Here is a 14,111-nt window from a genome sequence, read left to right on the forward strand (position 1 = left end):
TAGAAAGCAAGCAGGGTTTACCTGGGGTGCTCCTATTTCGCTGTGAAATCCGCTTTTGGCGGGGAAACATCCCGCTCGCCGGGCGAGCCCCGCGGCCGCCCCTCAGCGCCCTGAGGCCATGGGGGAGTGCGGCGCTACTCGCAGCGTTACGGCGGGAGGGGCGTGGCCGGGGGGCGTGGCTTCAAACGTGGCGGCGGCTCAATAGGAGCGGGGCAGGGGCCGGGGCTGGGCCGGGCGGCGGCGCGGCTGGAAGGGCCGGGCCGGTTCTAGAAACGAAGGCGAGCGGGGCTGCCGGGTGAGCTCGGGCGGGGCGGGCAGGGCAGCGGGCGGGGGTTGCCCGGGGGGGCTCTGGCGGCGGAGCCGCAGGTGTAGCAGCCGTACGACCCCCCCCTTATGCCAGCGCTGAGGGGCCGCGCGCTCCGGGGCGGGCGGGAGAGCCCGTACCCCTCAGGGCTCGTAGCCCCACTCCCCCTCAGGGCTCGTAGCCCCACTCCCCCTCAGGGCTCGTAGCCCCACTCCCCCTCAGGGCTCGTGGCCCCACTCCCCACTCCCCCTCAGGGCTCGTGGCCCCCCTCCCCACTCCCCCTCAGGGCTCGTGGCCCCCCTCCCCACTCCCCCTCAGGGCTCGTGGCCCCCCTCCCCACTCCCCCTCAGGGCTCGTGGCCCCCCTCCCCACTCCCCCTCAGGGCTCGTGGCCCCCCTCCCCACTCCCCCTCAGGGCTCGTGGCCCCCCTCCCCACTCCCCCTCAGGGCTCGTGGCCCCCCTCCCCACTCCCCCTCAGGGCTCGTGGCCCCGCTCCCCACTCCCCCTCAGGGCTCGTGGCCCCGCTCCCCACTCCCCCTCAGGGCTCGTGGCCCCGCTCCCCACTCCCCCTCAGGGCTCGTGGCCCCCCGGGACTGGCGGGAGCCCGGCGCGGCAGCCTGAGGGACGCTGAGGAAAGCGGCGAGCCCCCCTGCGGGGGTCAGGCCGGGTGTGCGGTTGGGCAGCCCGAGGAAAGGGAGGGAGGGGGGCGGAAAGGGGGAGCTCAGCTCCGCGTTGCCGAGGTTAAGCGATCGACCGGCCTCCGCCCCGCGCGTTTTCCGCCGCCCGGTGTCGAGGGGTCCCGGCAGCTGCCCCGGAGCAGCCCCCGGGGTACTGGGGTTACCGGCGGCGTTGGCTCCCTGCTGCTGGGCTCTGCAGCCTCGCTGGGGGAGAAAGCCGAAAAAGACATTTCAAAAAAAAAAAAAAAAAAAACCCAAAAAACCCCAAACCAAAACCCGGTAAACATGCCAGAAGTGTCACTTATAAAAAACGTGGAAGGACTGATTCCCCTTTTCTTTGCCTTTTGGGGCTTACGTGTGACTGGTATTACTGCTTAGAAAGATCACTGTGTGTCAGCTGCATTAACTGGCTGTATGTGTGCTTCCAGCCAGCTGTAGCCTCGAGATAGAGCAAATAACATCTTAAGCTTCATAAAGGTGTGCAAAACCCACTTGTTCTACTCCTGTCTCATTCTGGTTTAACCTGAGATTTTTCCAAAAAATGCTTGTCCTTGCTTTTGTCAAAGCACACAGACGCGCAGCTGAGCTGGGGTGATAAGCCAGAAGAATGCAGATAGCTGTGTGTGACTGGTCCGATGCAGTAATGGAAGCCTTGGTGGAAAAGTGTTTTGCAAATGAAGTGGAGAGCAGGCTGGTGTGAAAGCTAAAGGCACTACCTAGAGTGTTATTACAACTTAGCTGGGGCACAATAGCTTGCTACATCATAGTAACATAAAACATGCTTTTAACCAGACAGGAATAATTTTATTTCAAGCAGCAAAGAATGTCCTTATAACCTGGAAGCGAGGAAGAAAGAGGCAGTGTAAATAAAGACAATGTCTGGAGCTGTCTGGCTTTGTGATGTTTGGTATTCCTAGCTAGTAATCACCCCTGTTCCTCAGCAGTAAGTACTGAAGGTAGGCTTTCCCAGAAGACGTTTTTGTAACAAAACCTCTTGCCCCTTAATTTTATAGGTGTTCTGTGAGGGTGAAGCTGAGCTGGAAGGCCACCACAGCCATTTTTACCAGTGTAATACTTCAGCTTTCTGGCTTTAAGGACCTAGGAAATAATCCTGCAGGTATGTTGTAGATATATATATATATATAGCAACCAGTAACTGCCACTTACATTTTACAGGCAGGATGTTAATCTACGATTGTAAAATGGCATTGCTATGACACTAACAGACAAGAATTTTGCTTCTTGCTTATGCAATAATTTCTCAAGATTCATTTTTTTTGATGTAGCTCTTCCCAGTGCAGGAAGTACGAGTCCAGAGTATGATTATGTATTTCAAAGATAGTAACAGCAGAGGGAGCATGATTTACCATTTAGTATAAGAAGTTTTTCATTCTAGGTTTAAGTCAGGAATCCGGTCTGTTTATAATTTCCATGCTGTGCACATTGGCATACTTCCAAAGAAGCAAGCTGTAAACACAGATATTTTTCCTATGACTAGCTCTGGTTTTTGTGTATGGCTTTCTATATGTCTGAGAAATGAGACTGTGGATTATGGTAAGGGGACACGTTCTAGAGTGATCTTAGAGTCAACCCCCCACACCTCTGAGACAATGTCTGATTTTAATTAAGTTGCTGATAGAAGACCTTTTTATATTAAAACCCCATTGTTTCCGAACAGGAAGGGTTTTTTAATGCTGCACAAGCATATGGAGGGTTATGTTACCTATTGTCATATACTGAAATTATGGGCTTTGTGTAATAAAATGCAGCCTAAATTCTAATATTGGAAAAATAAGCTCTAGTGGAAAAAGAGCATGCAGTCTTATTGTCTTCACTAGCAGTGTGGGATTTGACTCTAGGCTGCTTCATATGGGATGAGTTTGCAGACGCTGCAGAGTAAGATGCAGGCAGATTAGCTGTGCCTTAGACTAGCATGAATTTTCTTGCCTGCTGGAGTGCGGAAGAAATATTCTTTGCTATGGTTTAAAAAAAAAAAAAACTGTTAGGAGCTAATCAAGATGATTATAGTTTCTAAGATTATAAGAAAGGATAACACAAGCCATTCTATAGTAGAAGAAATGCAGACAGTTTTGCATGAATGTACTGTATTCTTGTTAATGTGTGCAAATGAACAGTTTTCGTCCTTTTCTTTCAGCTTGTCTTGTAAAATATCAGGCAATCATGCTGTATTATTTGCTAGGTAATTATAATTGTTTTCAGGTGCACAGTAAACCCTTTGGCAAAAAAGGGAGTGATGTTGGCATAAGCTGCTTTGAGTATAAATCCAATGTGTACTGGAGGAAGGAGCTGGGAAGCAGTTATTTGATGATGGAGAGAACTCACTTGTGAGGAGGCACCTTATACTGAAAATAAGCAGTGCCTTTTGTGTCTCCCTGGGTATGGTGAAGAGCTAGCTGTTTGTAGCAAGGAAACTAACTTCATGCTGCACTGGCAGGGTCATGAATCCTGACATCAGGTTCAGGATATGGCAGTGTGGTCTGAGTGGGAGCTGACAGTCATTTAAATCCAGAGTTCCTTGGGTCAGAGGGGTGGTTGAATGTTGGAGCATCTGAGTTCATGTGGATAATGAATTTTGGCTCTGAATAACTTGATTCAGAGTCTTCAGTTGATGGTGAAGGTTTGCTTTCTTAGGATAAAATTAATGTTTCCTTAGTATTTAATAATTCTAAAATAGTTTTATAGCTGCCATCATGTGGCAGGCATCTCCTGGCTGATGTGTCAGGCTAATCTGCAAGACAAACACTGTGGTAGGCTGCATGGTTTTTATGGCTACTTTTCTTATAGAGGTATTGAGACAAGTGCTGCCTTGGCAACATCCTGAAAATCTGTTTACCATTCAGCCCAGCTTTTGGCTCTAAATAAGTATGTAAGCAGTCCTGCAGGTTATTTTTGTACTATTTTCCACTTTAGTCTTATCTACAGCTGTCAATAGATAGCAAGTTGTTGCCTCCTTCTGAAGTTCTGTTGTTTGTGAAGGGGAAGAGGGATGAAGCCAGCTGCACAGTCAGGTCACTACTTCTTGCTGTGCCTGCAAGCAATAAGACAGTGGGTGGAAAGCACTGGCAGGCATTTGGAGAAGCCCCAAACAGACCTGTCTCATCCAAGAGCCCAACCTCAAATTGCTGGTTGAGGATGGACCGTTCTTCAGAGCCTGGCATGTGGGTCTCAGCTGTATATGCATCAAGAACTTATCTGTGGCCTGAGGTGAATTTGAAGTAGTGATTTGCTTGATAGATTTCGCCGTGATACTTTAAATTTAGATAAATCTGGAAGCAGCTATTATAGCAGTTATTTTTCCAGGTGTCTTTAATAGGCAAGCATGGAAGAGGAGACAGTCTATAACCCTTACTTGTCATCAGCTTGTAAGTTGTTGCATTGTGATGGTTCAGAAAAATGGTATATTAGATTGTTGACAGTGTCTAGTTATGACACTTCGTTTCACAAGCTTTATTCAAACAGAAAATAAACCAGAAATCTGGAAGAAACAGAAAACTACATGTTAGGAGCAATTAAAATTTGTCATGAAGGAAACATGTTGCAGAGGATGTCTGATGACCTAAGATACTGACCTAGCAGTGACTTCTGCTGTGATCTGTGCTCAGTATTGATAACATGCAGAAGCAGTGAGTTGACAGTCTGCTGACCAGTGATGGTACATGCGTTTTTGACTGTAATTTCGTATGGGTCAGTGAAGTATTGCACACTTAGTTCTTTCTCTTTGCTTTTTGAGTGATCTGCTGTACCTGTTTTGGTTGTTACCCAGCTGCATCGCTATCTTGAATGTGAACTACCTTTGAGTGGCTGTGAGGTCATGTCATCTGATTTTAGTGGGTAGGAGACTGAAATATAGACTTAGAAAGAAATGCATTCACAGGGGCTGAAATTAACCCTGTGAAACCTTTTTCCCCCCACCTAGTCTTTGGAAAGAGAGGTGACCTTGCTGGTAGCAGTTGGGAGCAGCTAAATCACACCCCAGTTCCATATCTCCCCTGGAGAAGCCCTATAGCAAGGGGAGTGCTGTCATGTCTAAGTGGTGCAGTGGAAGAATTACCGTGTGTTTTTCTGGAGTTCATGTGATCAAAATGAGAGTTCACAATAGAGCAGGAGTCACATTCTGGTCTGATTTGCTGTAATAAGCAATGATAAGGGGTGTGACTTCTTTAAATTACATGGTCTGGTCTTATGTTGGTTCCGCTTGGTTTAGTTCAGCATAAGTAGTCTGTACAAACTTGGAGCCTGGATGAAATACTTCTGTTAGTCATTGTTTTTAGTTAAGCTCTTAGGCAGTTGAAGAGTTTCTTCTGACTTCTTTTGTTCTTCTGAGCATGCCCTTATCTGGGAATGAAAGATGACATCAGGAGTGAAGGATCAGCCATGAGATAGTGCAACTTGAATCTCCAATTACCTGTCCTGTGTGCTACTGCTGTGCAAATCAAGTCCTCTTACACACAGTTGTGCCAACTGAATGGTGCTGGCTGAGACACTTTTGCAGGGTTCATGTTTTTAGGGCCTCTAGCTGCAGCATGCATGGGTAGATGTGCTGCCTCCTGTCTAAAGGGAGGCTCTGTGAGGATCATGCTCTTGTTCTGTGGTGTACAAAGGAGACTACAACCTATCAGTTTGATCAGAAGTGGGAGTCCTAAAGCGACTGGATGAGTAATAGGTATTTCTCTCCTCTTCTGACCTGAAAAAAGTCTTCCCTTTGGCTCATGTGGGAGCTGGCTTGAATACGTCATGACTGGATGTGAAATTCAGAGTGGGTGAGAAACTGATAACCCTGGTAGATGTGCAAGCAACTTTTCTGTTATAGGGCAGGTCTGCGTTTTTCTATCTTCTTCACTAAGAATTTTTAGAAAGCTTATTTAATAAAGAATTCTGTCTAACTTGTGGAGAAAAATTCCATCCTGGTCTATTTTGTCAAGAACAAACTTTTTTCCTTCTGCCAGTGCTCTCTGAAGTCTGACAGCACTCTTTCCAGTGGGAGCAATGATTCATTGAGGTCTTACACTCTAAAGAAGTGTAGTGTTTGTACAATATCCATTTGGTTGGCTTTTTAGCTCTGCTGGCTGGGGACATTTAAGGGGAAGGAAAGGAGCAGAGCATTAAATATCTGTTACAGTATGCAAAGAAGTTTAGTTCTATCAGTGTTGCTGAACAGTTTCTCACTACAGCAAGGACTGTCTCTCGGGTAAGGCAGTGGTACAGGGGCCCATCTCCGAGGTACAAGGGGCATTAGGATCCCCAGGCTGATGGTGCTTGGTACAGCCCTTGAGCCAGGGCAGTAGGCTGGTTGTCCTGGGCTGTCTCACAGCCCAAGCTCAGGACAGTGCGAACTGCCTGTCTGTGCCTGCATGGAGGGTTCTTGTAGCCCAAGGCTGAGCTGAGCCCAGAGGCTCTGCTCAAGCCGCCAGAGTCTGTTGCAGGGAAATGTTGATGCTCTCACTTAAAGGAGATCCTAAATTCACCTGTCAAGCATGATGTCTTCATCATTTGAAGATGCTGTTGAAAAAAAGCCAGGAAGGTGGGCAGTATTTGTCCTACACAGGCTTCTTATCTGGCATTTCTATGTAACTAAGTTCTTCCATTCTCTGTCTAAAACACACTGGCTTTATAAACATTTGTCTCAGTTACTGAGGTGGGAGGTGCTAATGTCCCTTCTGCCTCTTACCCTCTTTGTTAGCAGATGGTTTGGCTATGGTGGGGTGGGCATGCATACGTGTGTGTGAGCACACATGCTGGTGCTGTCCAAGAATATGGCTATAACATTATGTTCAGCCTCCTGTAATTCATTATTTGTCCTGGCTTTCCAAGTAACAGCTGTGAAAAAAAATGTGTACAAACACCCTACAGCCAGGTGTCCTGCTTGTTCAAGCAAGAGCCGATTTCTCTGTTTACTGAGATTTCTGTTTATTGACTCAAGTAAATCTGAGTAGGATGGCAAAGCTGTTAAAGATCTGCAATAAAGACAAGCTGCTAGCTCTAGTACTCTTGGCAGATATCCTCAGCCGTGAGAGAACATGGTGGGGAGGTGCAGGGTGGAGAATGTAGAGTTGTGTTGTTTTAACTGGAAAATTCCCTTGTAATTGTTTTGCCAGGCTTCGTGTAGCTCATCCAGAGAAACACACCATGAAATGATGACAGACTATGCAGATGGACAGTTCTGGCTTAATATAGCCAAATTAATGTACTTCCCAAGTGCTCTTGACTTGCTGTGTTCTCTGCTACATCACTTATTGTGGCTTTTAGTATTGGCAGACCTCTGCATGGTACTATTCATTCAGCTTTACTCAATTCTCAGATTACCCATGTACTAGTTCTGAACTAATTTAAACAAGCAGTTTGGGAATATGTGGTTTGCTGGGGGGTGAGAAACAAGAGGGAAAGGAGAAGACTTATTATGATGCTGTGAGACATTTTCCTGCTTACTCATGCTTGCAAACTGTTGTGGTTAATGTTTCTGATTCCTCATGTAGTCTTTTAAAGCAATCGGAAGAATAATTTTGAAGCAGTCATCTTGCCATGTAATAATACACATCAGAGAACAGAGCTATCTCTAATGTTCTTAGTGATGGCATCACCGGTGGTGTGTTTGGTGTTCATGGCCATGGCACCTGCTGGTGAGCTCAGCTGAGGGCGAGGGCTTCTATCATGCTGTGGGCTTGAAAAACCCAGAAGGAAAGGGCAATATCAAACTTTACCTTCTGTTTCCTGTTGTGTAGGCAGGTATGTGGAGCCCAAGGGAGCAATGAGCTCGAGTTGTCCCAGAATTATCTTATTAATACCTTCCCACTTGCTGTGTTGCTTGAAATTTTAGGATGTTCCACATATTTTCTCTTCTCCCCTCTATCCCCCTTTCTCAGCAGACTTAAGTGATTTCATTTTGCCCCAAATAGCTGCATGTTGATTAATGTATTTGGTGTAAGAGTGGGTTGCAAGTGGTGATCTCCAGCCACCAGTTTACCTAGTTATAACGGGTAGGAAAAAAGGATAACTGCTTCTTGGGTTAACAGTTGTTGTTTTCTTTTTGCCACTGTGTGCGTGGGTGTTGTAAGAGCTCAGCATTTGCAGAGCAGCAGTGCTCGTACGTGAGGGCTGGCTGCAGTGGCTGTTCCTGCTCAGTGAACAGGCACCTCGGGGCTGAGCAGAGTGCAGCACAGGCTCCTCATGTATTTCTTGGAAGAGGCAGTCCTGGCCATCAGATCTACCAGGAGAATTACAGCTCCCAGGAGGCTCTTCTGTACAGACCTTGCATCCCTTCACTTGTCTACCACCTTGTCTGCCTGTCTGCTCAGACTGGCTTTACCTTCCGTGCCCTTGGTGAGCTGTGCTCTTGGAAATCTAACAGTCTGCTTGCAGCCTCCATCTCGAGGGGCTGGGTTTTTAAGCTGTCATAGCCTTTAAAATACAGAAGTCGTAAGGGCTGTGCCCAGGGGCCAATGTGCTGGAATGATGCATCTTGAATAAGCAGAGTTGGAAATTTCACTTTCAACTTTTCCTACCATCACTGCCACCTCCACCCTCAAAAAGCTATATTTCTCTGTTTGGCTTTCGCTTTGTGTTTCTAGACAGCTTTTATATAACAGTTTCACAGCATACTACAAGTCTGACCATTTAATTTAGACTTCTGTTGTTATTGGAATATAATACAGCTTTGTATATTCTCCTATTTTTCCGTCTATAATTATGCATGAAGTGGAAGGCATTGAGCTGCCCTTGCAGAAGATCTTGTTCTCGCTGTCTGTCGACAAATATATTGCTACCATAAGTTCTGTTTTGTGGGCCTTCCATGGACAGCAGTGTTCTCCAATGTAAATTCCAAAGAGTATACCAGATAGCATTTGGTACTGTTATGTAACAGTTCCTGTGGTTGAAGAAGACTTTTTTTCAAGCCTCACTGAATAGAATTCAGTATTTCATTTCAAGGATCTAAATTTTCATGAGAGTGAAATGACTGAAGATTAATACCTTGAGGGTTTGTTTGTTTGTTTTTTTTTTTTTTCCCCACAAATAAGTTAATAATTGTTTCTCCTCCTTTTTCCTGGAATTTGTTACAGGTTTGAGCTATCTGGAAGATGAAGCCCTGGCTGTGGTTGTGTTTTACCTGTATTTTCTTGATCTGGCACACGGATGCAGAGTTCTTCACCTCCATAGGTACAGAAAGAACCAATGCATAATGTGATGTAGTTCATGTGATTGCCAAAACTGTTAATAGTTTATAGTAGAAGCATTTGGTTTTCTCCATAGGGCCCTATCAAACACTGTATTAGGAAAAGCCCTGATGCTGTCTGGCATTGCAAGTCTTGCATCAGTGCAGTTTGTTTGCAGTTGGGTAACTTGGCACACTGTGAACAGCATGATACAAGTTTCTCTGGGGGCTCTGTCAGTAACCTGAGGCAGTGCCTGTGTCTTATTAAGAATTGTGCAACTGTTGTAGTCTTGAACAGAGCACAAACTTTATGCTAAAAAGCTCAGTCCTGATTGTATGATTTATGAAGAAAATTTAAGTGGTAAATATGTGAAACACTTTTTCACAGACCTGACATTTCCTGTCTTCTCAAAAAATCGGAGTTAGGTGTTGAAAGGAAAAATGAATATCCCCCTTACCTTATGTGTGTTTCGTAAGACCTGAGTAAATCCTTAAAAAAATCACATTGCCACAAATCCTGAAAATAGATTGACTTTTATGACAATTTAATTCTTGTGTTCTACTAGCTGTGACACAATTGTGGCAGAGCCTAAAAATAAGCACAAACTGACCTTTCTGCTGTGTCTTGGTCTAATGCTTTCCTCTGGAATAGTGTGGGGAATTTACACCTGCAAGGATAATAGAGATTGGTTAATTGCAACTGGCTGTTCTCCAGAACATGCATTGCGCTCTGTGGAGCTGTGTTTCGGAATGGTAAAACTCAGAACTCCCAGTGGTTTATTTTGTACCACTGTGTGAAACTGCTCAGCCAGAGCAAGGCAGAGTGGTATTTCAACTACAAGTGTATTATTTGGTTCTCTTTTTTTCCTAAATTAAGTAGCTTTTTGTACAAAGTTACTGTGAAGGATCAGCTTTTCTTTACACTTACCTATTCCTGAACCTTGCCTAACTCTGAAAATAGCACAATCTGCTGACTTCCATCTGCTTAATCATGCCTCATTAATAATTACTTTGGAATGCTGAAACTAAAGCTGTGGCTGTATTTGTAAATCTCATTCAGTCTTTCAGTGTTTGGTCTTTGAAGTTTGTCAGCAATTAGGATTGACATGCTCACACAATTTCTGCTAATGTTAATCAGGAGAAAGAGTGTGTGTGAGTGAGTCTATAAACATTTGTCTGAAATTCCTCTGTAGTTAATATTAGGTTGTGTTTCCATGGTTACTCATATTGAAAAGCTGTAATTTTAAGTGATGCCAATGGTTAGACGAATAATTTATTAGTGTGACCTAATCTGTATCCATATGCAGAACAGATGCTTTGGCAACTATTTGGATCTTTCATTGCTTTGACTCAATAGCGGTATTAATGTCAAGCCTTTCATTTGACTGCCTTGCATATCATTGTAGTACTAAAAGGAATTCAGAGGCAATGGAAGGGTCACAGCAAAGCTACGTGAGCCACTGAAGTTGGGATTTTAAAAGCCCCATGAAGTATTTGAATGCGAGACCTGTACAGACAATAAATAGCTTCTGTGGTTTACAGGCATTGATGTGCGTGCCCTTAATTTGTCTGTTCTTTGTGGTGGTTTAATAGCCCTAGAACATCTGAAGTCTGTCTTCTCTGCTTTGGAAATTGTTACTTTTTTAGGTCTGATTAACAGTTGCTTGTACTCTGTTTTTAGGTCAAATGACAGACCTGATTTATGCGGAGAAAGATTTGGTACAGTCTTTAAAGGAATACATCCGAGCAGAGGAGAGCAAGCTCTCTCAGATTAAAAGGTAGGAGGGAGAGGTTTGTGTAATGAAGGGTGACAATGTGGCTAATCTGTTGTGTTGAATTATACCGCACCTTTCTGTTACCACTCTTTGTTGTTAGATCTTGTTAGCGTTTCCTCAGTAGATAGAGTGAGAACGTAGGTACTAGCTTGGTTGTAATTTATTCCCCTAAACTTGCAGAGAGGGGCCCCTGCTTCAGATGTTGTTTAGGCTTTCTCTGCTTGTTTAGAAACTGTTGTCTGCTGGGTGCTTCCCACTTTTCCCTGTCCTTTCACCATCACAGTGCTCCCGTGGAAAAGACACTTGTCACATCATAGGAGCCTTGTCCATGTGAGTTAAATGCCTCTGGGTACCAGTGCTCTGTGCTACCTGTTGTTTCGTGGCATCAGCACTGCTTACAATGGCCAAGTGTGCCCATTGCATTGTTTAGTGGAGCACACACCAAATCCCTGGCTTTCCTTCCTGTGTTGGCTTTGCCCTCAGGGACAGGTCTCCTGCCCTGTTATCTTCAGTCACCCACTTGGCTCAACAGTATCCTGATTACTTAGATCACTTGAAAGTCTTTTGCTGACACACGATGTTTTCTGTGTCCCTTAGGAAGACTGTTAATACTTTTCTAGCTGAAAGTAATATCTACTAGGGTGTAACACTAGAATAGTCTAAATGAAGTCCAGGTTCAGAAGAGCTGAGAGTGCCTCTAAATGGAGCTATGCTTTCCAAAGAATTTCTAAACTCCAGGCTATATGTGGCAGTTTGATCTCCCTTTGGGAGTGTAGGGTGGGGATGAGGCTAAGGAATGGTGAAATAATAGGAGTTTCTTGTCACTTGTATACACAAATGTTAATTTCTTGAAAAGCTGCCCTTTTTGAGGAAAAGCAGTCTCCAAGTATTGTTAGAGATTCAGTTCAACCTATGTATAAACTGGTCTTTTTTCAAAAAAGGTCCTTTTCATGGACTGACATGTGCAAGTGCTTTTTAAATGTGTTTTAAATTTTCAGTTGACTCATTTTGGTGTATTTGTAAGCAAGAGTATTCTACCACTGTGTCAATATTTGAGCCCTCACACCCTGCTAATGTATGAGACATATGCTTTGTAACAGGTGCTAAATTTTATTGCTTGCATATGGTAACACTTCTCAGTATTTTGTCTCTTAGTTCCAGAGATGTTTATGATTCAAAAGCACATGATGTGCATAGAGACTAAGAACTTAACAGTATTTACTACTTCTCAAATATTAGAAGTAGTGAAAGTCTAAATTAAAAAGAAAGTACAGGTGAGACTGGTTTTTATATGCTGCTAATCTGACATCCCTGGAAAAGCCATTTTACTTTTGTTCTCTTGCAGCATCATAATGTAAAGAAGAAACCAGATAGCCTGACAATATTTACCTGTGTTTACATAAAGTTGTTTCTACCCACAGTTCATGCAGGGCTTACTGAGTTGGACATTACAGGCTTGAAGGTGATTTCTTCTGTTCAGTTATTAACTTATCTCAGCTGAGTGCTTTCTTCCTATTGAGTACTGGAGAGAGGAAGACACAGCTGGGCCCAATGTTTGTGTTAACTGATAATACGAAGGGCAACAGAAGAAATTCTCACTGGAGCATCAACAATGTAGTTGGCAGTTCAAATGTACTGTAACACAGACAATGAAGCTTCCCACCACTGCTTTGAAGCTGACCAACAATGCAATCTAGGTGACTGGCAGCACTGCCACTGTACTGTCTCGGGGTTTCCAGTCTGAAAATCTAAGCTTATGGTTTAACTTTCATAAAGCTGAAAAGCTCTTGGGTTATATTTATGCTTGTCTTTTTGCTAGGAGATAGTTAAATGACACTTACAGTGATTGTGTACTGTATTTCATTATTTTCAGAAGTGCAGTATGCAGGAAATAGATGGCTAAGGCTCATTACAAGTGAGATGCATGCCTACTGTAGTATGGTTTAAAATAGTAAGTGGGGGAAACAAATCCCTTTTAAAAGATGACTATTGTAATTAAAATCAGTTGTACATCACTTTATCCTTGTGAAGTTGAAATCTGGTTGTGATGGCGACAGCAATAAATTTATTCTAGCTGTGTAATTAGGATGACTTGAGAGGGAAGACATGAGTTCATAAATTGTATCAGGCTGAGGCATATGCTTCTTGTTCCAGCTGGGCTGAAAAAATGGATGTACTGACTAGCAAATCAACCTCTGATCCAGAAGGGTATCTGGCACATCCTGTAAATGCATATAAGCTGGTGAAGCGTTTAAATACTGACTGGCTGGAATTGGAAAACCTGGTTCTTCAGGATACAACAAATGGTAAGGAGTTTCAGGGGAGAAGATACCAGGAGGTGACCTTACAACACAGTTGCTTGTCTTCCTTGTGTTCTGGAAAGCTGCAGACTCAGCTGTGGTCTAAATGTTATTGTCAAGTTTGAAGCTTAAAACTGGCCTCTTGTTCACTGGTTACTCAAGTGAGTGAAACTTGCCACTGAAATGTATCTCAGTCAAGACTCAAAGAAACTGTTATGCTAAAGTTGTCAGCTGTGTTGACAACTATTGTTTTATGCCTGGTCTTGAGTTTTATGTTCCTTTCTATAAAAACGTACTCATCTGCTTTCCCACTCTGCCGCTTCTCTTGGGGGTCATTATTTTTGATAATGTTGATAAGATTTAAGAGTCAAAATGAGACCCATACTGAATTGGTGAAGGAATTCACATCAGCCCCAGCATTAGCAATTTGCAGATGTTGTAGTCAGTCTGTTGATAACAGGATAATATACAATTACTATCTGTAAACCTGTCCTCAATCAAATGTTTCCAGTACTAGTCTTTACTTTTGCATCATTGTCAAAGTATCTGCCTGAATTTGCTTCCATAGCTTTTTTTTTTTTTAAATGCAGGTTTGTTTTTACTGGACCCCTTGAAAGTAAGGGAGAAGAGGCTAAGTTTTGCAGGCAGAGCACTGCATGTTTTCCCTTTGTACTCTGCATATGCTAAAGTTTAGGTACTTAGAAGTTTTTTCTGGCCAAGATTTTTATTGCCTTTTGGAATAGTCATCCTAGATGGAAATAAAATACTCAATTCTTTTGAGTACTTCTGTCATTAATTCTTTTCTAAAGGCTTCCTTTTCCAGTTCTCTGCTGTGTGACAGGAAATGGCAGGGTTTTCCTTCAGTTGATTGCCTCCACTTCTGCCCAG

General features: G+C 43.9%; 1 protein-coding gene across 4 annotated transcripts in view; it reads left to right on the plus strand.

The window, feature by feature from the left end:
* Positions 1–215: 215 nt before the first annotated feature.
* P4HA2 (prolyl 4-hydroxylase subunit alpha 2) overlaps positions 216–14,111 on the plus strand; it is a 31,061-nt gene continuing 17,165 nt past the window's right edge. For 3 of the 4 annotated variants that reach the window (XR_006165110.1, XM_042790388.1, XM_042790386.1), the window contains exons 1-5: positions 216–295; positions 1,995–2,098; positions 9,057–9,153; positions 10,830–10,926; positions 13,078–13,229. Coding sequence is in view for 3 of the 4 variants with exons in the window: in XM_042790388.1 (XP_042646322.1) it covers positions 9,075–9,153; positions 10,830–10,926; positions 13,078–13,229 (328 nt within the window). In the remaining variant the exon portion in view is untranslated. The remainder of the gene's footprint in view (positions 296–1,994; positions 2,099–9,056; positions 9,154–10,829; positions 10,927–13,077; positions 13,230–14,111) is intronic. The other variant, XM_042790387.1, reaches the window with a different exon arrangement.

The sequence above is a fragment of the Tyto alba genome, unplaced genomic scaffold (assembly GCF_018691265.1).
Source record: "Tyto alba isolate M040663 unplaced genomic scaffold, T.alba_DEE_v4.0 Super-Scaffold_17, whole genome shotgun sequence".
Lineage (NCBI taxonomy): Eukaryota > Metazoa > Chordata > Aves > Strigiformes > Tytonidae > Tyto > Tyto alba.